General features: G+C 37.0%; 1 protein-coding gene across 4 annotated transcripts in view; it reads left to right on the top strand.

Annotated features, from left to right (window-relative positions):
- The window catches only part of Ppp3cb (protein phosphatase 3 catalytic subunit beta), a 46,664-nt gene extending 27,282 nt beyond the window's left edge, over positions 1 to 19,382 (top strand). Inside the window, exons 10-15 of one of the 4 annotated variants that reach the window (XM_051142647.1) lie at positions 3,047 to 3,124; positions 8,497 to 8,523; positions 10,423 to 10,504; positions 11,419 to 11,516; positions 16,830 to 16,859; positions 18,453 to 19,382. In XM_051142647.1, coding sequence (XP_050998604.1) covers positions 3,047 to 3,124; positions 8,497 to 8,523; positions 10,423 to 10,504; positions 11,419 to 11,516; positions 16,830 to 16,859; positions 18,453 to 18,631 — 494 coding nt within the window. In that variant the 3' untranslated portion in view covers positions 18,632 to 19,382. Of the gene's footprint in view, positions 1 to 3,046; positions 3,125 to 8,496; positions 8,524 to 10,419; positions 10,505 to 11,418; positions 11,517 to 16,829; positions 16,860 to 18,452 lie in introns of all 4 variants that reach the window. The other 3 variants (XM_051142639.1, XM_051142633.1, XM_051142630.1) reach the window with 3 other exon arrangements.
- The last annotated feature ends 7,196 nt before the right edge of the window (positions 19,383 to 26,578 follow it).

Genomic DNA, 26,578 nt, shown 5'->3' with positions numbered 1-26,578 from the left:
TCCTCTTCTATTTTTCACACCTCTTCCACAATATAAAATGTTACCCCTGTTAGAGCAATTTTTGGTTCTAAAATTCAGAATTAATAATTTCACTGTATATGTAAGGAGATGGCCTTTACTCTTCATTTACTCAGTAGATCTGATGTTAAGTTTATATGGAGATAGAATTACCCATTTTAGCATTTGAGAAGAGGACTAGTTAAGGGCTTAGGTGGAAGGGATGGGTTACACTTACAGCCTTCTATCTTTGGTATATGAGAAATAGTTCAATCATAGCATCATCAACTAAAGGGAATTTAAGAATTTATTTTACTCACTGTGCTGTCTCTAGGCTAGATTGCAGCTCAACTACTTTAATGCAAGATCAGGGGGATGGAGTATGGGGATCCAGAGGATAAAGCAAGGAGGAAAACGATTATTTTGTAGATTCTAATTTAGTAATGTTATACTTCTCTTTACTGTTTCATAATCTCTATTGTTTTTGCTGTGAGTGTTTAAACACAGAAATTGTAGTTCGAAAATGCATTTATTATTTTATATTGTCTACCCATTGAGAGATTAGAAAATTGAAGCTGACTTTTGTTTGTCGACTACAAGTGAAGAAAAAATGGAGAACAATGGACTTCTGTTGATATTTACATTTAATTGCTACGAGATGCTCTTTAGTTCTGTTAATTTTTGTTGTCACTTTATGTACATTAGTATTCTGTCTGCCTGCATGTGATAGGGTGTCAGATTCCTGAATCCGGAGTTACAGATAGTTGTGAGCTGCCATGTGGGTGCTGGGAGCTGAAGTGGGGTTCTTTGGAAGAGCAGCTAATGTTCTTAACTGTTCAACCATCTCTCCAACCCCATCTTTATTTTTGAGACAAGTTCTATCTATGTAACTCTTGCTGTTTTACCTAGACTTGTCCTGAATTCATTCATGGTTTTTTTTTGCCTCATTCTTTCCAGATTACTAATGTATGCCATCAGTCTTCATTTATTGGCGCATGTGTGTGTGTGTGTGTGTGTGTTTGTGTGTGTTTGGGACAGTTCACAAGTCTTCCTTATCAGAGGGCCATGTTAATCTCTGTACTGTTCCAGTTTTAGTGTATGTGCTACCAAAGCCAGCACTGGTGGTCACTCTTTCTCTTCCTCTTACCACTCATTGTCAGCCTTAAGCAAACTCCTGTTGTATGGTCTCCATGGTTTTGCCCATTACAGCCATTTCATATAAATGGAGGTATACAATATGTAGTAGCTTGTTTTATTTGTACTGGCTTCTTTTCAACCCCCTGTCCTCCTTTGTTTCTGTTTTGATTGCTCTTGTGTAAATGTTCATCTGTAAGCTGGTACCAGTAATGTGTGGGTGCCAGTGTATGTGCAGACATATGGAAGCCAGAGGGCAAGCTTAGGTGCCATAATTCATCATCAGGTGTCATCTACATTGGTTTTTGAAATATCGTCTTTCACTGACTTGGAGATCACCAAGAAGATTAGGCTGGCCCCACATTTCCAGTTCTGGGATTACAAATCCATAACACCATGCCCAGCTTAGTTCATTTATTTATTGAGACAAGGTCTCACTCTGTAGCCTGGCTGTCCTAGAACTCATGGACCAAGCTGTTCTTCAATTCACAAAGATCTGCCTGCCTTTACCTCCTGGTTGTTGGGATTAAAAGTGTGTGGCACCACTCCTGGCACGTCCAGCTTGTTATGTGGACGCTGGGCATTGAACTCAGATCCTCACGCTTCACAGAAAACTTTACAGATTGTCCTGTTTTTGAGACGAGGTCTTTCTGTGTTTCCCCTGCTGGCCTGAAATTTGTGATCCTTGTACCTTAGCCTTTTAAAAGCTGTGTTATGTGTGTACCATCACTTCTGGCTTCTGTTACATTTTAAAGATCGATCTGTGATGAAGTGTGAATCTGGACTTCATTTCTTTTTATAACCAAATAGTATTTCCTTATATTGTGTGGATGTCCTACTGCCTTTTGTCACTCGTTCATAAGCCTCTAGACATTTGATTATTTATGCTCTTTTTCTTGCTGTTACATACGACATTAGGAACAACATCCTTTTATAAGCTTTTGTTTGGTTGCTTATATGAAATACTTCATTTATTTTATAGTTGAATTATTTATTTTTGAATTATGTTTTATATTATGTGTATTTACATCTGTAATATATGTGTGTACATATTCTAGATCCAAATCTCTTATTAGATAGATGACTTACAAATACTTTTTCCCATTCTTTAGGTTGGCTTTTTACTTTGGTGATAGTAGTTTTTTAAACATAATTTTAATTTTTCCTTTGTCTTTCAAATAGGATCTTGTTATGTTGCCCAAGCTAGGCCCAGATCTGAGATGAAGTAGTTCTGCTTCAGTGTTATGAGCACGGCATTGGTACATACCATTGTGGCTTGTTTCTCAAGTTTATGATTTTGATGAAATCTCATCTAATTCTTAATTACCTAATCCGTAAAGATTTATCCCATTTATTTTTTTTCTACGTTTTTTTTTATGTCTGCTAAATTATTTTGATACCCACGTTTAAAAAAGATTAATTGACGTTAACCTTGTGACCTTTTATTCCTGGACCTGATTTACCCTATGAGACCATCTGTTTGTTTGTTTTGTTTTTCAAGACAGGGTTTCTCTGTGTAACCTTGGCTGTCCTGGACTCACTTTGTAGACCCAGCTGCCTTCAAAATCACAGTGATCCACCTGCCTCTGCCTCCCGAGTGCTGGGGTTAAAGGTGTGCGCCACCACACCTGGCTTCCTATGAGACCATTTCATAGTTCTTGTCACTTCTTCATAAAATGGAAAACTGAAGTTTAGTTTATAATTCTCAGATGTTATATATTGAAACAGTTGTATTTCTTACAGATCTTTGACATCTGAATCCCAGTCTTTCAGAGTTCTTATCTGTTAAATTGCTTTCATTTTAAAATTTTTTAGTTTTTGAAGTTGTCATTCCTGCTGTCACGAGGGATCCTACTAAACTATTGTTTTAGTTGTATGTAGGCATCTAACGTATCATTCTTTTCTTTTTGAATAGTGACAGAAATGTTGGTAAATGTCCTGAGTATCTGCTCTGATGATGAACTGATGACAGAAGGTGAAGACCAGTTTGATGGTATGGATGCTCATCTTACTATGCTATAATGGAATGATAACTCTTCTACTGAATCTCAGGACACCCCATTTTAAAAACGTCTTTGCTTTCCTGTGGCTATGCTGTTTGATAAGTGAGAATTCACTCACACAAACACACACACAATCACACACATATTTTAAGTTTTGAGAATAACTTCAGGTGCTTTTTTGTAATGGCGTGAGAGTTTTAGGAAAGGGGAAGTTTGGAAAAAAGAGCAAGAAACAGGAAAATGGAGAGTTGTTGAAAGGGTGTGGTTCTTAATGAATATGGACATTTCTTTGTGAAGAGGACATTCAATACTGTGTTCCTAGTACATCAAAAACATCGGTGAACTCCTAGTATTGTATTCACTTTATCAATTTAGGTTATTCTCACCCTAGCGTGGTTATGTTCAAAAGATCGCTTGCCAATTTGCTAGAGATTTTGAAAGTTTGCTTTTCTTTTTCCATAGAAACAAAGTTATATGTGGTTGTTAGCTCTTACATAAGCCAACAAACTTGTGTAGCTAATGTATATTTATAAAGAAATACCAATAGGGCTTGACAGAAAGATGGTTTTGTGGTTAAGAGCACTGAGTGCTCTTCCAGAGGACCCAGGTTCAATTCCTAGCACCTCTATGGCAGCTCATAACTGTCTGCAACTCTAAGATCTGACTGCCTCACACAGACTAACATGTAGGCAAAACACCAATGCACATAAAATAAAAATAAATATTTATTTAAAAGAAGGAAAGAAAGAAATACCATTAAAAATTGTTTGTTTTTATGTTTTGAAATTTTTACTTAAAAAAATTAAAGCTGCTTAAATTTTAACAGTAAAATAAAAAGATAAAATAACTTAAATGCTGAAAACATATTTTTTATTTTTTTGTGTATAATTTCTGTAGTGTACTAAGTTTATATGGTAATCAGCATTCAAATTCCTTATTGTGCTAATTATGATACACATTTTAACAGGGAGATAGATATATTGCCTTTTTTCTTTCTCTTTCTCCCCCTCCCCACACATTTCCCCTGCCCCCCCCCCTTTTTTTTTTTTTAAAACAAGATCTCATATGCTTCAGGCTGGCATCAAAACCCACCTGTAGCTGATGACCTTGAATTCCTAACCCTCCACTTCCTAATCACTGGGATTATAAGCATGTACTTCCTTTTTTTTTTTTTTTTTTTTTTTTTTTAATTTATTTTATTACGTATACAATGTTCTGCCTGCATGTGTGACTGTCCACAAGATCTCATAGATGGTTGTGAGCCACCATGTGGTTGCTGGGAATTGAACTCAGAACCTCTGGAAGAGCAGACAGTGCTCTTAACCACTGAGCCATCTCTCCAGCCCCAGCAGGTACTTTCATACCTGGCTTTTCTATTGTGTTCTTGAGACAATCTTGCTATGTAACCCAGGCTGGGCTTGAAATACTGATTATCTTGCTTCGGCCTTTTTTTTTCCTTGCTGGGCTGTATTATAGATGTGTGACATCATACTTGATGTATGCCATGCTGTGTGGATTGAACCTAGGCTTTATGCATACTAGGCACACCCTCTCCCAACTTAGTTATAGCTCCAGCTCTCCTCCCCATTATTTTGAGTCAGGTCTTACTCTGTAACCCAGGATGGTCTAGAACTATGGCAAACCTACCTGTCTCCTCAGTGCTGGGGTATCAGGTATGTGTTATAACCTTATCTGACTCAAGTTTCATTCTAAACCCATTTGTTGAAAATACAGGTCCTGGAGGGCGTGCAGGTGGTGGTGGTACAACCAGCACTGGGGAGGCAGAGGTAGGCAGGTCTCTGAGTTTGAGGACAGCCTGGTCTACCACTGAATTCCAGGACAAGCAGGGCTACACAGAGAAACCTTTCTTGAAAGCAAAGCAAGACAAAACAGACCCCCCCACAAACATACCAAAATAAAACTGGAGTAACTATTCCCACGTACTGGTGGCAGGCAGAGCTAATGCTTTTATTACTGTACCTTTATTAGTAACTTAAAAGCAAATTTATGTCAGTTTTTTTGAGGGTTTGGATACTACTTTTCTCTCATGAGTTTCTATTTTAAAATATTTCATCATATATCGCTTTTAAAAATATGTAAATAGTTGTAATTTCTTCTACCTATAACCCACTGTTCTATGAAAAAAATCTAGGTTCAGATTCTCCTCCTTTATACATGGCTCTGAGACTTTAGGTAGATTATTTAACCAGTTAAGTTTGTGCTTCCCTTATCCATTTAAGGATGATAATTATTCATGTCGCAGGTACTGAGATAATATTGACATGGTGACTGAAATAACTCTTGGCATATGCCTTTTTTTTTTTTCCTTGTATGTTTTTCAGTTAAAGTTTCTAGCAGTTTTGTTACATTCTCTGAAATATTCAGTGGGTATTTCAATTGGTTTATGTTAACTATATCCAAGTCTAATATTTTTTAAATAATATTTAGCTTTCAAACTAAAGATTTCTCATTTTGTATAATTAGTCCATTTACCAAAATTTACTCCACTGAATTTATAATTATTCAAGTTAGTTTTTTTTTTTTAATGAATTTATTATATATAGTGTTCTTCCTGCATATATACCTGCACACCAGAAGAGGGCATCAGATCACATTATAGATAGTTGTGAGCCACCATGTGGTTGCTGGGAATTGAACTCAGGACCTCTGAAAGAGCAGACAGTGCTCTTAACCACTGAGCCATCTCTCCAGCCTCTCAAGTTAGTTTTTTAAAGCTTTTAAACAGTTAAATGGTTTCAATTTTTAAAAAAAAATTCCCATTACTATTCAGTTGCTATTTTTAACATCTTCTTTGTCTGTATTGAGGAATTCATTTATTGTTTTATTGGTTTGTTTTATATCCAGTAAGATCAGTAGAATTTTTTCATATGCTAATTTTAAGTTTTTTTGTATATAACTTGTAAAAATAGGTCTTCTGCATTAGGCTGATAGTATTTCCTAACTTGCCGTTTTCTTCTTTCAATGTTGTTATCAGTATTACCAATAGCGTATTAAGTAGGAGTGGCAGTAGGTCCTTTTCTTATAATAAAAAGGAAAGAGTTTTATAGTTAAGGCTAACAGTACTTGGTTTGTGTATCATATAATTTATATGAAGATAAATATGATTGATTTTTAAAGATTTAACTAGAAAAGGAACACATAATTTGTCATCTGCCTAAAGCATAGAAGTATTAAACTATATATTCCTTTTATAGAGGTTGTATTTAATTTTTGTTTTGTTTTGTTTTGTTTTGTTTTTGAGACAAGGTTTCTCTGTATAGCTCTGGCTGTCCTGGAACGCACTCTATAGACCAGGCTGTCCTCGGACTCGCAGTGATCTGCCTGCCTCTCCTCTCAGAGTACTAGGATTAAAGGCGTGTGCTACCATACCCAGCTAGTTGTACTTATTTTGTGTTTTTCCCACCAATAAGATATAAATTGTGTCAGTTTATTTATTTGTTGTATTATTCTTGCATTCCAGGGATGAATTAAGTTTCATCATTAAAGTGGCATTTATTACTTGATAAAAAAGATAATGGTTTAGTAGTTCCTTTCACTTTCATAGCTATGTAGTCTTGGAAAAGCACCAAAATTCTTAGGATCCTCTCATTTAAAAATTGAGAGAACAGAAAAGATGACATTTTATTCTCAAGTAACTGACAATTTCCTGTACCATTTATGACAATGTTTCTATGAAAAAATACACTGAGTTCTGTTTTGCATTCTAGAAATAGAGTTCCCTTCATTGTCGGCATCACAGGTGCATTTATTTATCTTTTTTTTTTTTCCTTCACAATTTCATTAACCACGAGTTAGTATCCAGAATTCTAAAAATGATATATAAAAATAATGAGTCAAGGAGTTTGCATAGAAGAATGGGAGTGATTTGGGAAAGAAAACATTGAAAGAATGGAGAAAGTGGAGGGTGTTAGGATAGACACTAAAGGTCAGCACAGGCTCAGAAAAGAACTACTGGAAGGCCCCCCCCCCCCCCCCCCGTGCTTGTTTCATCCCTTTTATTCCATCCTTCTCTGTCCCTCCTGTCTCCTTTCCTTTCACCATGATAGCATGATTTCTCTCTTCTCTTTCTCTTTTCCTGCACCTTTGTGAAGCCATCCTACAGGGTTGGAAAGAACCTGACTTTAGAAAGAAAACTTGATAGAATGGGGTTTGCTATGGAGGTCAACTGAAGGTTCAGTTTTTCTGTAGAGAAGGAGAAAGTAGGATTAGAGAGTTTTCAGTAGCATGAAGCAGAGTAGTTTATATGTATTTACTTTTGAGATTTGTTAAAATGAATTAAGACTCTTATTGAGGGCTCCTTGGTATGGTATGGCTTATTTGTTTGTTTCTTTTTTTCCAAGATAAATTTGCATAAACGTTGCATATAAAATGTATAGTCTCCTTTTTAGAGGTGTTAATCATGAAAGGATTTTTTGAACACTAATAATTTCTATGATTTTAGAATGCATAAATTTCTTTTAGATATTTATCTTTTGTCTTCAGCTTGGTAAGAGACATGCATAATCTGTGTGTTATAGTATCATTCCATTAAACTCTGAAGTTCCTATTATGCAATCATGTATCTTAGCATTAGAATGTAAGATCTGAAAAACTGAAACCACCCCTACTGCCCACTTTTAAAGCTCCTTACTTGATTTGAGGCAATCTGTTGCTATTTTTGCAAAAAGATGTCCCTTGGTCTCCCAGATTGGATTGGGAACAAACAGCACATTGTTAATTTTGAATATATGCAAACATTCTACAATTCAGATGAAGAAATCACGTCATCTTGTTATAGAGTGTGGGAGGCTCAGCTTTTTCTTTATTGAGAATGGGTGATGCTTTCCACTGAGGAAAGTTACCTACATTTTCTATATATACTACAGATTTTGCATATGCTTATATCCTTGAAGAGCCACATGAGTTTGTATCTTATTTGTGTCATTGCTTTTCCCTTAACATACTTTCATAGGTGGCATATTTCCTTAGAGTTATGACTATAAATGTGTGGTTGTTAGCACAGTCGTTTATTGGTCTTATGTGTTTTCATATGTGTTTTTGTCCCTAATTTTGTCTACTTTCATCAAAAATTATAACCATTCTTTCATAATTTCTTTCTGAACACATATCTTTTAAGAAATCTTTGCTTTAGAGCTCTACCCTATAGCATCTGTCTTTTATTCACCAAATTCTACAGTACTACATTTTTCAAGTTTTCAAATATTAGGGCCTTCATTTTTCTCTCTTTCTTTCTACACTCATTCTTCAATACCACTGCCAAGTTAAATCTCTATCTTTTTATTTGTTTCAACCACCTTTTCTCCATCATTCACTTCCTTTTTTCTGGACTCTCCATCTGAAGAACGGCTCATATATGGCAATAAAAAAGGTACAGACCAGACAGAGTAACATTGTTTTGAAATATGACTTCATAAGTTACCTCATGTCCATGTAAGTTGGCACATTCATTAACTAATGTTTTGAGAGTCTTTTTGGGCCTTGTGCAAATTTAGCCTCTTATCTGAGTCTTATTTGATGTTTTAGAAGTCATATTCCAAGACATCTGTCTTTCTGTGCATGGAAATAGTTTTCCCTCTTTTCATTCCTCTTGTTTTAAATTTTCATTCTTTTGTTTATTTGTAACGTTTTGTACTTTTCCCTGCATGATTAGGGGTGTTTGATTGTCTGTCTTATTCCCCAAAGTATTTTTAAAGAGGACATTTACTTTAATATGATGCATGATGTGTTTGTAGACTGATTTTAAATCTTGATTTGTACAGTGTGTTTATATTCCTCAAAATTTTTTATTTGAATTCAGTATAGTTTTTATATCATTTGCTTTTTACAAATATATAAATTAAGGTTGAAAATACAAATGTATAGTGATAATAGTCATCCTTCTCAACCTGCTACTCCTTATACAAATCAAACTTTTAAATTTTCTGCCAATTTAAAAATAGAATCTATATCAATTTATTAGAAGGAAATTGGACTTTGTATTCTTGGAAAAGTCATTTAAACTTAGGGAGGTTTTTTTGTTTGTTTGTTTATAAAATAAGGAAATATCCTCAATGTGTCTTCAGATTCTGATATTCTTTGATACTTAACCTTTTTAGTTGATCTGAAGAGCACCTTTTGATACTCTAATGGCCACATAGTTTTGAGTTTGGAGCACGTCAGTGCTCTCCATATTTATTACCCTTTAGAGAGAATAGCAAATAATTTAATTGGAGCCCTGCTCTCTAAATACATGCTGTTTTCATCCTTGACATTGGACTTTATTTTTCCTGTTTTCCATTTAGTTAGGTCTAGTCATCATTTTAGCTTTTAATTATATGTATTTGTAGTTGGCTTGAATTCTAAATGAAATGCTCTCACAAGACTTCTGATAGTTCAGACCTCTGCATACCTAAGGCCTATTTTGCTCTAGCATCTTAGCCTTTCCTTGACCTTCTCCTCAACAATGGTGCTTATGTATGAGTGTTTCCATCATGTGGAAGCACAGGTGTAATGAAACACTCGGGTCCAAAATAACTAGTTGCTATATATGTGGTAACAGCACTGAGATTATTGTTCTTGCTGGAGACCAACGGAAGGAAGAGTGATTCCTTTGAGTCTTTGTCCAGCTGAGGAGCCAGTTCTTTCCTTAGCCAGCTTTTCCAAGGAGTCTCTTACTGTTTATTTCATATTCACCTGTGGTTATTAAAGGTTATATATACTTGCATGACTTTAGAGGACAGCTACTCCATGAAATTGAGAGATAGTCATTGTTGTTGAAATATGACATTGTTACCCTTTGTACATTATCTATAGATTAACTTAAAGAAGCTTATTCTTATATAATATAATGAGATATTTTAGTGTGCATGTTAAAAGCTTTTGTGATAGTTAAGCAGAAATCTTCCGTTTTAGTCTGCATGCCATGAGCTCCCATAAAAATTAAAAATTACAAGATTGTTTCTAGTTTCTTGTCCTCTGGTTTGCAGTCCAAGTTGGGGTCAAAGTCTCTTGACCCATACCGCCTGCCCCCTTACTCCTTTGCTGATTAGTCAGTGGTGTGAGGTAATTAAAGTCTTCTTAGACCCTAATATTTGACAAGTATTGAGCCAATCATTGAGGGATTGAGAAACTTTCTGGCATGAGTTATCAAGTCCTGCCCTTGGAAGCTGTAGAAGGAGACCTGGTCTCGATTGAGTTGGGTCTGGAGGAGTAGGTTAGTAGAATAATAGAATAATGCTTGAATGCCCTAAACTTGAGCCTTTTTCCCCATTTATTCCATTGAAAGTAGGTTCAGCTGCAGCCCGGAAAGAAATCATAAGAAACAAAATCCGAGCAATTGGCAAGATGGCAAGAGTCTTCTCTGTTCTCAGGTACTGATACATTTTGTTTTGTTTTGTTTTTGGTTACTTGTAGAAATTATTTCATTGCATTTTATGAGAATTTTTCTGGTTGCTACCTAAAAGCAACTGGTTTTCTTTCTGTATTGAAACTAGTAAGTTCATGAACTTTTGAAGGACTAGAAGTTCCTTTAAAGCCGGTGGTATTTTGTTTGCTTGATTTGTATTGTGGAGCTGGAATCAAATCTAATACCTAAAACATACTAAGCATGAAATCTGCATTGAAAATAGAGCTTGTGACCTTGTTCTTGCAATGAGAACACTGAATCTACACCTTAAAAATCAGACCAGAATAAGATTCCTGGTGAGAGCCAGGCAGTGGTGGCGCACACCTTTAATCCCAACACTCGGGAGGCAGAGGCAGGCGTATCACTGTGAGTTCGAGGCCAGTCTGGTCTACAAAGTGAGTGCAGGATGGCCAAGGCTACACAGAGAGACCCTGTCTCGAAAAACCAAAAATAAAAAGATTCCTGGTGAGTTTTCTCATCCATGTAGGATGTTTGTTTTCCTAACAACTTACCTTTCTGGGGTCAAAATTCAGAGAGACTAGGTTTCAGGAAAACAATGTGTGCTTTGATTATAATGTGTCTACCCTCCCAAAGAAAACATTTAGAATATGGGAAAATAAGTATCTTGGAATTGAGGGAAATACGGTAATAACAATGAACATAATAATTACATGCATGGCCTATATCTGAGCTCTAGTTCCTCTTATAAAGTAAGTGCTTACTGATAGATTTTTATTTTGTTTGGTTTGTTTTTTGTTTTTGTTTTTGTTTTGTTTTTTGCAGTTTTGAGGATCAAGCCTAGTGCCCATGAATGCTAGACAAATGCTGTACCTCTGAGCTATTAACCTTTCTGATACTTGTTCCATTTTTCTGCTGTAGGGAGGAGAGTGAAAGCGTGCTGACACTCAAGGGCCTGACTCCCACAGGGATGTTGCCTAGTGGAGTGTTGGCTGGAGGACGGCAGACCTTGCAAAGTGGTAATGATGTTATGCAACTTGCTGTGCCTCAGATGGACTGGGGCACACCTCACTCTTTTGCTAACAATACACATAATGCATGCAGGGAACTCCTTCTGCTTTTTAGTTCCTGTCTTAGCAGCTGACATACGCAGGGTACTGTGTGCTAGGCAGTATTTGATTAGTACCTGACCAAGACATAATATTGATAGAACGGGTTGTCTTTTAACTGAAAATAATGGTCAGTTCTCCAGCTTGTCTTAAAATGATGTGGGAGCCGCTCATGTCATAATTCTGAAATACTTATTTATTCATTTGTCTAGTGCACCTTTTTAAAAGCTTCACTAAAGAATGTGAATCAGGGATATACATATTACTAAAATGGAAATGTAATTCCAAGTTTCTTACTTTTAAAATTTATATAATTGTATTATATTTTCAAATATTTAATTTTTGAGATAAAATTCTGCTTAAACCCAAAAACTTCCTTTATGAGCTTCATTTGCCAAAAGATTTATGCCAAGTTTTGTAGCCTGGTAAATGATTAGAGTTTGTTTTCTGTGGTGTTTGTCAAATGTTCTATGTATAATTGACTGTCTGTAACTTGCTGTTTTCCTTCCTCTGCAGATATAGCTACTTTCCTAAATCTGTCTGTCTTTCTTTAGGGTAGCTGTATGTCTGTAAATATATGTTCAATTAAATTACTCTATCAGACACTTGTCTGTCTTTTGATGTAGAAGCAGCTTTGTAGCACCTTGATTTTAGGTTTGCTGCATTTGTTGCTGCACTTGGTGCATTCTGAATATGAATGTAACATGAGATACTAAGCTATTGTTATAAAGGGTTGAATTTAAATCATGTAAGTCAAAATTGAAAGGGTGTTATTAAGTGTGCCTTTATTTTGCATGAAAATAAAAAAATTATACGTAAAGCATTCCTGTAATCTGGCTCGTTGAATATTTTATGTTCTTTAAAAAGCTAACTTGTTTTTAAGTATCTGTGTAAGTACTGGGTAAACTTTGGAAGCCCATCACAGATTAAGTAGAAGAAAGTAGTGTGAATATTGCAGCCCATACACAGTAACACACAGTGTCAATTTCTTTCCCTTATGGATAAAAACAATTTGCGGTATAGAAAAAAAACTATACTTAGAGCCACTTTGACAGGTCATTGTTTTATTAAAATAGGCAGTGATAGATCTGTTGTTTAGAATACATTTTCTTTTTGGTATTCTAATTAGTGAATTTTTTAAGTGGAAAAAAAAGCAATTTAAATATTTGATAAATTTGAAATTCCTTCATAATGTCGTTTTACTCAATTCCAAAACAAAACCTTTTTTAACTAAAATAATTTTTCAGTAGACAAATAATTTTTATCCTATATATGTTCTATTTTATATGTTATTCTATTGTCTGCTGCTGCCACTGGTGCAAACAAGTTCAGCTAAGTACAGTAGTGGCTTTCAGATTGAGTAGAAACCACATGTAGCTTCAGATTTCCGTGGTGAATGAGGTATTTTTGTTTGGTTGGTTTTTGTTTTATTTTTTTATTTTTGTCATCGTGCTAGAAATCAAGGGATCTAGCTAGAACCTCGAACATTACTGAACCACTAAGCCGTATCCCATCCCTACATTCCTTTTCTCTTTTTTTATTTTTGGATTTTAAAAAAATCTTATGATTTTCTTTGCCCTCCATTTTTAAAATTACAAATATTTTTAAATGCCAAAGAGAATTCATGAGTGTAAATTAAAACATTAACAAAACCTTAAATATTCAATAAAAATTACAAAAATTGTTACTAGTACAGGATATCATTCTAATTATGAAAAGTATACCCTTTTTTTTAGAACAAAAATAAAATATATCATATTTAAATAAATCTACTTCACAGTCATCTCTCATTATCCTTGGATATATTGTTAGTTTTATACTGTATCCATGGCAGACCGTGCTTTCAGATTTCACAGTTAGCACCTGCTAATTACATGCTTTGTTGACAGCTTGGTACTTGTATTTATTCTTAATTTGCATGCAGCCTGAAGCTCATTCCTTCAACTTGGAAACCACCCTCAACTGCAGGGAAGGTTTGAAAAACAGCAGCTTTGCTGAAGGGACTGTCTGTTCCCAGCATAGAGTGAGTTACTGGAAGGAGCTGAGCTTAAGGGGTCTAATTTGGGGAACTGGACAGCTCCCTAGTTCTGCTAGGGACCACTCTTGATGTTATGGTTTGAGCATTTGGTCGAAGTTACTTCCCTAGCACATGAAGACTTGTTTTAAAAGAAGTAATAAAGCTCACATAGAAACCACATTTTTGGGGTGTTTTACTAAAAGATTAAATGTTTTAAATTTTTATAGATATAAACTCTCTGATATTAATGCTTATGACCAAGAGGTAATATAAAAATAAATTTAATTCTGAGACTTAAAGTGTATTTTTAGAATATAGAAATTGCCTTTTCAATAACTTTTAAAACCTCTTGTTTTGTTTTTTTGAGACAAGGTTTCATGATGTAGCTTTGGCTGGCCTGCGGTTCGTAGAGCAGGCTGCCCTCAAACCCATACAGATACTCTAGCCTCTGCCTCATGAGTGTTGGGATTAAAGGCAGGAACACCACCACGTTTAGCTTCTTTTTAGTATCTTTGAAGATAAATTATATGTTATTTCTTGGGTGGAAGGGGTTGTTCTTTTTTTAAAAACTACAACTCTACTGGAGTTTGATTTAGGAATTTTAATATTTTTCCCCCATGGTAATTTGATTGGGAGTTAACTCTTTAATTCTGTCTACATCACAGTCTATTTGGGAAAATATGTAGCTATTTCTATTTTAGTAATGCCAAATTTCTGTTGATCATTTGTTCTTTGCTGTACTGAAGAACATAATAGTTAAAGACAGTGCTATACTGACAATTACTAGCACTGTGCCCTGTGTAATTGAAAATTAATAAAAGAGAGGTACAGTAGTGGCTTTCAGATTGAATTTTACAGTTACCAGATGTTCTTTGAAGTTTGCTGTCCAAGTTCAGATGCCTATATTTCAGTTGTAAGCTTTTCAACTTGGCAGAGTATATAGCTTACTATCAAGTTTCGTAGCTTAGCAAGTTTATCAGTAGAATTTTAAACTTTTGATTTAATTAAGAGGTACTACTCCTCTTAATGAGATCAATTTTTGTCTTAATTTATTACCATATACAAGTTGGAGAGTGCTGCATACACAATCACTTCAACTGTCACATACTTTTAAGCCATAATCTGATAGACAGTATTTTTTCTTCTTTCAACTGTATAAGGAAAATGTTCATATTCTGAAGGGGTTAGTAATGAATGTTTGTGGACTTGATAAGTATAGATGGATCTTTTTTTCATTTTGTTTTGTGTATTTTCTGTTTGTGTGAGACAGGGTCTCACTATATAGCCTTGGCTGGCCTGGAACTCACTATGCAGTCCTGGCTGGCCTGGATCTCACAGAGCTCTACCTGCCTTGAATGCTGAGATCAAAGGCATGGCCACCATGCCCAGTTAGATGGTCTTTTGTCCCTGTTTTCTGCTTGGGCAAATTCTTTTCAGATACACAGTGCTAGATTTTCCTCCCCAAGGATGAGTTGCGTAATGGGCATATAATGTGTATGTAATTTGATTTAACAGTTAAAGAAAATTAAATCTTTATTCTCTTTTGGATCCTCGGTTCACTACTTTCTGGCTAAGATCACCAACATTTTCTAATTTAGTTTCTAAGGCTCTTCCATTTATAATGTTCAGGTGAAATAAAATAAATTCTAAATCATACTTTTTCTTTAAAAGACATTTCAGAAATAAGTATTATAATTACCTTTATTGTAGAAGAGGCAAAGCAAAAGGAGTGTTGCATTCTTGTAACATTATAAGCAATGCACACTTTAGGTAGAGAAAGGGTAACATTGTCAGGCAAGTACTATTACTTTTTGCGTTTTTTAGCTTTTGGTACCCTTTGTCAACTCTTGACAGTTTAAACCCCAAAATGAACAAACATGTAACCTTTAAGCTTTTTTAAAAAAAATATTTTATTATCTTATTTTTATGGGTGTTTGGCCTGCATAGATGAACATATATGGTGTCCTCTGAGATCAGAAGAGCGTGTCAGATTCCCTAGGACTGACATTACAGATGATTCTTAGATGACATGTGGGTGCTGAGAATGGAACTTGCATTCTCTGCAGGAACTGCAAATGCTTTGACCTTCCAACTTTGCATTGCCGAGAAAGGCATCTTTAACTATAAAATACATGACTTAATATTCAGTTCTTTAAATGGGACAGTACAAGTTACACCAAGAATTTTTTCTCACATGACCTATATATTGTACCTGTATTATGAAATAATTAGGCTTCATTGCCTGAAAGACATTAGTTCCATCCCTTAATGCCTTTCTGATTAGTGTACATGTTGGAACAGATGCCCAGTGTCCTTTCTTTCTTCACCCAAGAAGGCAGATTTCTCTTTTCTAAGCAAATTCATCATGACGATAAACTGAATTTAAAAATAATTTTTCAGTGTTACAGTTGTTTAGATATTTGGACAGTCAGTATTAGAGTAGGGGCCAGGGTGCAGTGGTATTCACTAACAGTCTCTTAGCAGCTCTAAGAAAATGGTGCAAGATGATCACTTGATCAGGGATTCAGGACCAGCCTTCTTTAAAACAAACAAAATCCAAGTTCTTAGTGTAGAAAATTGATCATTTTAGGTTTCCCCCTAAAGAACAGAACTTAAGAATTATACTTAGACTAATTCAACAATTTTAAGGACCCTAAATTTCATCATAGTTGTACCAGATTTCACTGTTTATGCTTTGCATTGTAAATCTGAAGGGACAGAACACTGTTACTGACCCCTTCATGTTTGTATCTTAGAGAACCAAGCAGTGATGAATGTTGCTAATTTTAGAAATGAAAGAAAAAAATTCTCTTTTCTGCTACAGTGCTATTATCATGATTTTCCTTTAATGTTAGTTCACTGATAAAACAAACAATGGGAAATTCTAGCACCATCAAAACAGTGAAGATTATTTAAGTTGAGTAACACTGGAGTGCATTTGCGTGGGTGCTGAGATGTCTGTCTTTACAATAGGTCTGTATGTCCTGTGCTCTGATGTCATAGTGCTGTGTGTAAGCTGTGCTGTGTTAGGAATTGGGGGATTGGGTGGGGGTCTCTGATAAGGGTACTGTTTGTGTTCAGTTGTAAATGATGATGTAGTTTGGGGCACTGTAATATATTAAGTGATCATTGCCTTTTCTGCTGTACAATATGACCCTTCTCATCTCTCTCATTCATTTTGCATGCCTCTGCTCACTTCTGTACAGCCACAGTTGAGGCTATTGAGGCTGAAAAAGGTACGATCAGAGTCATTGCACCGGGCAGAGATCTGTGGTCTGTGGGTGGGCGTCAGAGACTGTCCTGTGGGTGTGTCTTATGCCTAGCTTGCATAGATGAATCATACTGGCTGACTCATCAAATTTAACAGTCACATTCCTCTTTTATTTAAACACAAGAGCTGATACCTGTAGTGTCTTTTCTCTTTTCTAATATAACCTAGAGTTTATTGTTGCTGATTTCTTTAGCATATGTTGTATATTATAGCATTTATGTTGCCTGATTTAAAGGACATTATTAAACTAACCCTGCTAGTCGAGAGCTAGCCCATATTTTGCATGTTTTATGCTACTCAGATTTTTTCCCCTAAGTGAAACCCCTACTAAATCATCATGTGAGTTTGTATTTTGCCCATCTGAGTACAGGAGCTATTATTATAATGAATTTTTTTTTTTTTTTTGCTTCCTGCAGTTTGGGCTGTAGTTTTATGCTTAACATTATATTCATGTGCATTAAGACTTAGCTTGATATTATACACTTCTGTTTAGTGGCCATAGCCATTGTTTTCTTCCTGTTCATATGCCACACTAGAGATTAAGCAGCTAGACTGTAAGCAATTGTACAGATTTTTAAAATAATTTATTTTTTTATATGCATTGCTTTACACATGTATATCTGTTTAAAGGTTTCAGATCTTGGAGTTACAGATAGTTGTGAGCTGTCTTGTGGGTGCTGGGAACTGAACCCAGGTTCTCTAGAGGAAGATTCAGTGCTCTTAACTGCTATGCCATCTCTCCAGGCCCTAGATATCTTTTTTTAAATTTATACTTTATTAGTAGAATCTGTATCCTACTGATGAAATAAATGAGAATCCATAAAAATTGGTGTGCAGTTGGCTTGGTGGTGACTGTCTGTCCCGGCACTAGGGATGTTGAGTCGGGAGGCAAAGCTGTATCATAATTCCAAGGCCAGCCTGAGCTATATAGTGAGGTCTGTCTCAAAACTGTTAAATCAAAAACCTCTTAATACTCAAGAAAGTTTACCATTTATTTTTATGTAGTTTATAATAATTGGCCACAGAATGAAAGGAAACATGTCCTAAAATGTCAAACTATGAATACTTTTTATCATCCAAACACAGTTCTAATTTGGGAATCATTTTCCACCTTTTTTATTTTATAATGGTATTGCTGGCATGATGATTCCTCCAAGGTAGTTTTTAACCTGCTGAGTTTTACTTTACTCCTTTGTCCCCCCAAGTCCCTGGTACGTGTTGTGTGCTGAGGGTTGTTCTTAGTTAGCTTCCTCGCTTGGCCCCCTCTTTGCTACCTAACTGTTACGGTCACTGTATGATCTGAGGTTTGAGGTAAGACGAGATGAGTGGTTTGGTAGAAGCAGACAGATACCCTGAGACCATTGCCTACAGGTTGGTTTGTTTAAGTCTTTAAATGTTTCATATTTTTATTAGGAGAACTAAAATGGGGATAGAATTCAGTTAAAGTAAAATTTAAGTGTTGCTACTTACAGTAATTTTTTGTCTTAATTTATTGTGTTTTTGAAAACTCAGAATTGTTTTTACAATTACTGACTTATCAAATTTGCATTTTGTTAAGCAATACGAGGATTCTCTCCACCACATAGAATCTGCAGTTTTGAAGAGGCAAAGGGTTTGGATAGGATCAATGAGAGAATGCCACCCCGGAAAGACGCTGTACAACAAGATGGTTTCAATTCCCTGAACACCGCACACACCACTGAGAACCACGGGACTGGCAACCATAGTGCCCAGTGACCAGCGGCTTCCCAGGGACTCTCAGGTCTCGGGCCCCAAATGGACAGATCACCCAAGGAGCTGGAGGGCTCGGCTGAGCTGATGATAAATGTCACAGTCTCTCTGAGGAAACCATTGTGCTTTTTGAGACCCTTGCTCCCTTCCTGGATGGAGGCTTGAGCGCCCTGGGACATGTGCTATCTAATAAGATTGGGTCATCGCTGCCACAGTGGAGAGCAGTGAGCAAGGGGTTTGGGGCAATTTCCAGTGGAGGATATCTATTACCTCCATTTATGCTTGTGGTTCACACATTTACGTTTACAAAAGATTTCCTTTTTCCCCCCTCAGTAGATTAGATTTTTTTTTTCAACCATGACATTAAATGCAATCTTTAGAGCTAATGTGGACTCCCCTGCCCCATGAAATGTCTTTAAAAGGATGAATTAGCATGGTCTTAAAATGTATTTCTGAGGTTACTAGCTATATTTTGAATTGTAGGCAAGAATCTGAGAAACCAAGTTGGTGTTTATACAAAATGCTGACCTCAGGTTCTTAAATGTGGCTAATTCTGTAACATAGTCTTGGTATTTTTCAATTAAGAATGCATAAACTATTTCTAAGAAGACTCTTACTTGAACACAAATCCGAAAACCAATTTAGAATATTTTCTGCCCATATCTTTTGAGATTTATGCCCCAGAGATTTAAGGGAAAAAACAAAAGCAAAACTAAATTTTAAAATTATGAAGAATTACAGAATTACTCATTTAAGGTACTTTAAAAGAAGTTTGTACATTGTCAAAGTAAATTTTAATTCAAATCATGTCTGTAAAACTTGACGTATTTTGTGTATGCATGTTTTCATTTTGCGAATATTTAATATATAGACCTATGATGTACAGGTACAATATGTATAGGTTATGTAGATGTTATGAGAAATTTTAGTTTATTGTGAGTACTCCAGTTGCTTTAAAAAACCACGAGGGTGATTTGCTGCTGGCTTTCTATAAGTTTTATGTTTAAATGCAAAGGAAATTTAAGATGTCTGGAAATGTTTTTGACTAAGTAATGCAGCCTAGAAGCAAGCAATGGTTCTCTTCAGCCCTTCAGATGTTAGTGGAAGCGTAAAAGTCAAGACTGCATGTCAAAATTTACTTTTGATAGTTACAGAACTGCCTGGTTAAACTAAATGGAGCCATGTGCTAATTTTACACAGTTACTGACCTGTATTGATTGATTGCCACTGTAGTTTGGTATTTTCCTTTATTTTAGTGGCCTGCTTCCCTCATGCCCTGGAATACAGCTCAGAGCTCCAGGCAGCGGAACCATCTGTTGTTTTGTTTGCCAGAAAGTGCACCCTGTATGGTCTCCTGTCTAAGTTGGAAATATTATGCATGTGCAGGACTATTCAAGTATTTTATAAACAGTAGCACACAATAAATTCCATGCATGGGCCGCTGCTCCTATCTCTGTGTTGGGTTTTATTTGGGAGATCTAGTCTGATTTAATCTTTTTAAGCAAATTGTAAAATTATGTTAATTGAACTATTATAAATTTTACTGGTTTCCCCCTTAACCTTTTGTTATACTTTTTTATGTGAGTAATTGAATATTGGAGGGCTTTGGATGCCTACAATAATTTCCCAAAGTATAATATTTAAAGTCACCTGGGGCTAGGGATATAGTTCAGTGATAGGGTGCTTGCTAGTCATGTGCAAAAGCCATTGGTTTAACCCCCAGTATAATAAATAAAATGAAAGTCACTGTTTTCACCAACTCTTGGTTGGAAGAAATTTTCTAGTCTTGAACTTTGTTAGAGTGATATTGATAATTTGGGTATTTTAACAATAAGCCAAAATACTATTATGGGTTACTTTTCCGTTGTTGAAGTGAGCAGAACATTGTTCAAGTTGCTGGGCGTGGTGGCACACACCTTTAATTTCAGCGCTCAGGAGGCAGAGGCAGGTGGATTGCTGTGAGTTCGAGGCCAGCCTGGTCTACAAAGTGAGTCCAGGACAGCCAAGGCTACACAGAGAAACCCTGTCTCAAACAACAACAACAACAACAAAATTGTGCACATTGAGAAATTGCTTACAATTTTTAATATAACATGACAGATAGCTTTAAATGGTAGCTATGAGAGCAGTAGTAACGTGTGCAAACCAAGCATGTCCCCCGACACAGTCCTTAGTAAAAAGTTGCTCTGCAGCTGAGTGGACATGGCAGCGTACACCTTTTTCTCAGCACTCGCGAGGCAGAGGCAGGCAGATGGGGCTGTGGGTTTGAGGCCAGCCTGGTCTACAAAGCAAGTCCAGGACAGCCAAGGTTGCATAGAGAAACCCTGTCTCGGAAAACAAAAACAGTAGCTATGAGACACATAAAACATCCGTTTATATCAAAATATATATCTTGTCAAATTTCAGATAAAAACAGGACCTAAACTGCTTATTATAATCTCTAATAAAATATTAGTTTATTAACCAATCCATTAGCTGCCTCTAAAATTACTATGTACTATATACTTTAAAGACATTTTTTCCCTAATTTTGTTTCATGAAAATTACATTGTTAAAGTAGGAACTTAACTAGTATATTAGGATCTCTATGAATTCAAGGCCAGCCTGGTCTACAGAGCGAGTTCCAGGACAGCCAGAGCTGTTGCACAAAGAAACCTACTCTCAAAAAACAAAACAAAGATCAAAGAGAAAGTAAAAGAACAACTCAAATGTACATGAAAATGGTAAACTATCACCCAGCCTCACGGACACCTTTGAAATTGATAAAGTAGGAACCTCTTTCTAGCCCCTCCCCTCCCCTCTTCCTCCTTCCTTTTTTCTGAAAAGAATCTCTGTAGTTCAGATTATCCTTCATCTCATCTGTCCTGCCTCAGCCTCCCTAGGGCTAGGATTTTTACAGACATGAGTCACCATGCCTGGCCTTCCATCTTCATAGACAGTTTTACCAAAAATGGTTAAGTACATAAGATAATTTTCATTGCAACTTACAACGCAAATTGTGGAAAATTCATATCTCTAAAGTGTTACTTTAAATATCTACCAATAGAAGTAGGAATGTTAAAATACAATAACCCTTACCGATTTTTCCCTTGACATTCTGAGCTTTCAGAGTCAGTCTGATTTCTTGTACCTTCTTGAGTTCAGTCATCAGCAACAGAACTCTTAACCTCATTGAAGGTCATTATTTAAGTTTGAGGCCAGTTTAGTTTGAAGTTGACCTGAAATCTTCACTCAACAATGATCACGCCTATTTAATCCATGCTTTTGAATACTATAATTCCTTTAGTTTATTTTCTTTTTTGTTTGTTTGTTTGTTTGTTTTTAAAGACAGGGTTTTTCTGTGTAGCCTTGGCTGTCCTGGACTCATTTTGTACACTAGGCTGGCCTCGAACTCACAGTGATCCACCTGCCTCTGCCTCCCAAGTGCTGGGTTTAAAGATGTGCACCACCGTGCCTGGCTTTGATTCCTTTTGTTTACAGCTATTCTATAAGGTGTTAATGCAATGTTTCATTGACTCCTTACTTGTTTGTAGTTCATGTTTTCTATAGTTTGGGATTCTATTGGAATCTTTTGTGTCAAAACTTTGTCAGTTGATTTACTGCATCCTAGGACCATATTGCCAGAGGTTCTGTTTCCCAGAGGTAGGTAAGTGACAGCTGAGGTCAGATGGAACCAGAAAAATAAGGGAGCGAGGATGGGGAATTTTGTAGTCAATAGGACCACTATCCAAATATCTGCTGTTAGGTTTTCCAACTCAATAGGTAGATGTGAAAAGGAGTCTAGGAAGTGTGATTGAACTTAATGGGTCAGCATCCTTTACCAAAAGTAGTGAAAAGATAGCGGAGTTAATTCTTTTCTGGGTTTTGTTCCTATAAACAGGAGTATTTTTACTCAGTAACTGAAACAAATGTTGGTCTTGCTTATTTTGTTGTTTCAGAAGCATTTCTTCCTCTTTTGAAGCTGTCCTGTAGACTGTCCTTTGATGGCACTCCTCATTTAAAGAATACTAATGCTCCTTCCAGTGAAGTGATTTTACAAAGTAGTTTTCCTTGTGTTTTTATAGTTGAGTTTCTTGTACCATTAAATGCCATTTCCTTTCTGTCTTGTTTTGTTTTGTTTTTTGGACATTGTTGAAATCTATTTGAGCAGTGTGTTAAGCTAAAAAAGGACATCAAGTTTGGCGAACTCATCATGGGTCTAGGCTGACACCCACATTTTCCTTTCCTTTGGTATGATACCTATCCTTCCAGCCAAATATTGATTCCCTAATTAATCCCAAGGGTTTCCCCTTCCTAATGAAGCTGTAAAATGAGAGCAAAAATGCTGCCTTGAGAGAGATCCAGGAAATAGTAGGTTTCACCTTTCCTCAGCCTGCCTGGCTTTGGTGAGTTGGGGTGTGTTGACAGAGTCTTGAGCCCTGTTGGCAGAGAGTGAGTGTCAGAAAGGGAATTCAAGCAGGTGTCCAGGTCCTGACTTGGCTCGTTAGGGAGACTTCAGCCTTGTCTGTCTGGTTGGCAGGGCACACTTAAGTCACTGAGACCCAGCATTTCAGCAGTTGGCAGAAGAAGTGATGTGAAAAAACAGCTGCAAGTGAGACCCAGCCTAGATCTGAAGAGATCAGACATTCACTTCACTTGGAGGAAAGAGAGAAGGAAGCAAGCCTAGGGCTTAGCAGGGTAAGTTACTTTCCTATCCATCTGTCTACTTAGTTCATTTTATAATTCTGTAAAGTGTCTATCACTTGAGGAAGTGTTAATCACTGGGTAAGCAGCTAGTGTAGTCAGAACAGTACTATTCTAAATGTACCTTTCCTACCTTCTCCCTACAGTTGGGGGTTTTGCTCTTTGGTTTTTGAGATACTGTCCAGACTGGCCTCCAACTCGTGATCATCCTGCCTCAGTTTCCTGAGTGCTGGAATAAGTGTTCATCCCCGTGCCAGCCTTCCCTTACCCCTTTCAAGGAGCCCAGTGACCAGTTCTTCTCCCACCACCCCATTGTCTTGCCACCCCGTCCAAAGATGGTTTGTATTTGCTGATGGATTTGAGAAACTTCAATGGCATCTCCTGGACTGCAGTGAGAATCTTGCTCTGTATCTTATATGAAATATGGGGCTTTGTTAATGAGGGAGAAATGGGAGCACGCTGTTTAGGAATAGGTTAATTTAGGGTGAACTTTGGAGGTAAAGGATAAGTTTTTCTATGAGCCAGCTACTGTAATCCTTGTTTTTCTCTTAGTCACCAGAGATGGCTAGAAGAAAAAATTAAGTGATCTCTTTTGTAGATAAAGTAGGCTGAACTCTGGGGAGTTCTGAATGCTTATCTCCCACCTCTATTCCTTCCCCTCCACCACCACCTTTGTTTTTCTCAGTTTATACCTCTTGAACTTGGAGGAGCCTGGGACTCCAAGCTAGAACTAGGGTCTGGGTCTGTATTATACAAATTCAGAAATGATTAGACATGCACACACAAATGTAGAGACCCAGCTTCTCATTCCTGCATTTTCACCTTCCTGTCAGAAAGCCAGTACATTTATAACAGGTCATTAGTGTGCTCTGGATATGGAGGAGTCTGATATTAGGAATTCCCCATAACCACTATTTCCTCCGAGTGGTGTGTTTGCTGTCTAGTTATAACCCACCCTTGTACATATACACATTCCTTAGAGTCTGCCATTGAAGGAAGGCATCCTTGGAAATGCATAAAAGTAGCATCTGTCTGAACTTAATTGGCTTCCACTGTGGCAAACGGCTATGGTTTAGTTTCAGGAAGATGCTCTTTATAAATGTTTGGATATAAGACTTTATATATCTGTTCATCACCTGGGGAATGGCTAGATCATTTAAATGTTTTTCCTAGAATGCAGTGATTCTGGAATCACAACATAGGAGCATGTGTGATGGTTAGAGTGGGTGGTAGAGAGCTGCGTATGACTCAGGGTTCTTGCCGAACATCAAGCCCTGGGTTCGGTGCTGAGCTCTTCACAAACTGGTTGTGGTAGAGCATGCTTGTAATTACGACACTAGCAAGTGGACGCTGAAGAATCAAAAGTTTATGATCCACCTTCAGCTACACAGCTCAAGGCCAGCCTAGAATACATGAAACGTTGTCTTTAAATAAACAAAGTGGTGGTAGGTGGACTGGGAGGTTTGCTCAGTGGCAGAAAATTCACTTGGTATAGCCCTAGGTTTGATCCTTAGCATCGTGGAAGGAAGGATAAATGAGAGGCATAATCAAGTCAGTTCTTGGAAATTGGGTTCAGAAGTATGAGGAAAAAGAGTGCTCCCATCTACTCATTGGTACAGGGAAATGACTCATAAAGCTAAAGACAGTATGTTTTCACTAGGTCCTATGTCCTTGCTGATATTAGTGTAAAAAATACAGATGAGCTCGCTGTCTCTGCTTCATGAACAGTCACTCATGTTGAGGATGGAAACATAAGGATGAGGAGAGAAAAAGGGAAATTGATTCCTCCCTTAGCCTCAGGCCATGAATTTATAAGAGCAGTATTTAAGAGATGGGCATGAGCTGGATGATTCAAGAAATATTTTGTTGATTTTTGTCACCTGTGTACAATTTGCAGCTGCATGATGATTCTGGAAATTTTCCTTTAACAGATCTGGTTGAGAAGGATCAACTGTCAGGCCATTTTTATAACAAAACATGATCCCTGATGTGAACTTTGTTACCTTGCTTGCAGTAGAACCAGCTGCTGCCAGAGTTTTATCCTCTATCCTTTCCTTGTCCCTGGAGACAGTCAATGTGGATATTAATAACTATAGCCTTTCAAAGTCTACAGATACCTTTATTTCTTAAGTTTTTCAGATTGAAGGGAAATTCACATACGAAATTAAAATGTTAAAGTACCAATTAAATGGCATTTAGCGGTCTGTGGGTGTAGCTTAGTTGGCATAGTGCTTGCCTGGTGTGTAGGAAGCCCTGGATTTAGTTCTCTCCCCCTCCTAAGCCCAGCATGGCGGTACATACTTGTAATGGGAACACTCGGGAGGGAGAGGCAGAATACAAATTTGCACTTGATTCTCACCTCCATAGGAAGTTTGAAGTCAGCTGGCACTGTTTGAAATTCTATCTCAAAACATTTTTTGGTTTTTTTAATTAACTAAAAAATTTAAGTATATTTACAGTGTTATATAACCTCTCTGTCTAGATCTAAAACATTTTCATTCCTAAAAGCAAACTCAGCTGAGGCAGTCACTCCTCATTCACATGACACATGTACATATGTGCAAGAAAAATACTTATAAAAACATCTTCTAAAGAGGCTGGGCAGTGGTGGCGCTTACCTTTAATCTCAGCACTCAAGAGGCAGAGGCAGGTGGATCTCTGTGAGTTCAAAACCAACAAAGGGAGATCCAGGACAGCCAAGCTCCAGAGGGAAACCCTGTCTCAAAAGAAAAAAATCACCGGGCGTGGTGGTGCATGCCTTTAATCCCAGCACTAAGGAGGCAGAGGCGGATTGCTGTGCGTTTGAGGCCAGCCTGGTCTACAAAGTGAATCAAAGACAGACAAGGCTACACAGAGAAACCCTGTCTCAACCTGCCCCCCCCCCAAAAAAAAAGAAAGAAAAATCTTATAAACAATCCTGAGGCATGAGGTGGCTGGGGGGAGGGGGGTTGGGACGGACTACTTGCCCAGCAATCCCAATGACCTGAATTTCAACCCTGGAGTCCCCATGAAAATCCCAATTCTATAGGACACATCTATAGTTTCATTGCTCTTACTCCAAGATGGAGGTAGAAACTGGAGACTTGCCTAAAAAGTTGTGGTCCACCTAGCCTGGATTGCACAACCGCACATAAATATCGAGAGAGATTGCCTCAAGCAGGATGGAAGGCAAGAAACAACTCGAGAAGTTGTTCTTTGAATTCCACAAACATGCTGCAGTATGCATGCATCTGTATTCATACACGTACATGTGAAATAAATTCCTTAAAA

The sequence above is a fragment of the Acomys russatus genome, chromosome 3 (assembly GCF_903995435.1).
Source record: "Acomys russatus chromosome 3, mAcoRus1.1, whole genome shotgun sequence".
Taxonomy (NCBI): Eukaryota; Metazoa; Chordata; class Mammalia; order Rodentia; family Muridae; genus Acomys; species Acomys russatus.
The sequence above is the reverse complement of the archived record's forward strand: the minus strand, read 5'-3'. Positions and strand labels throughout refer to the sequence as shown.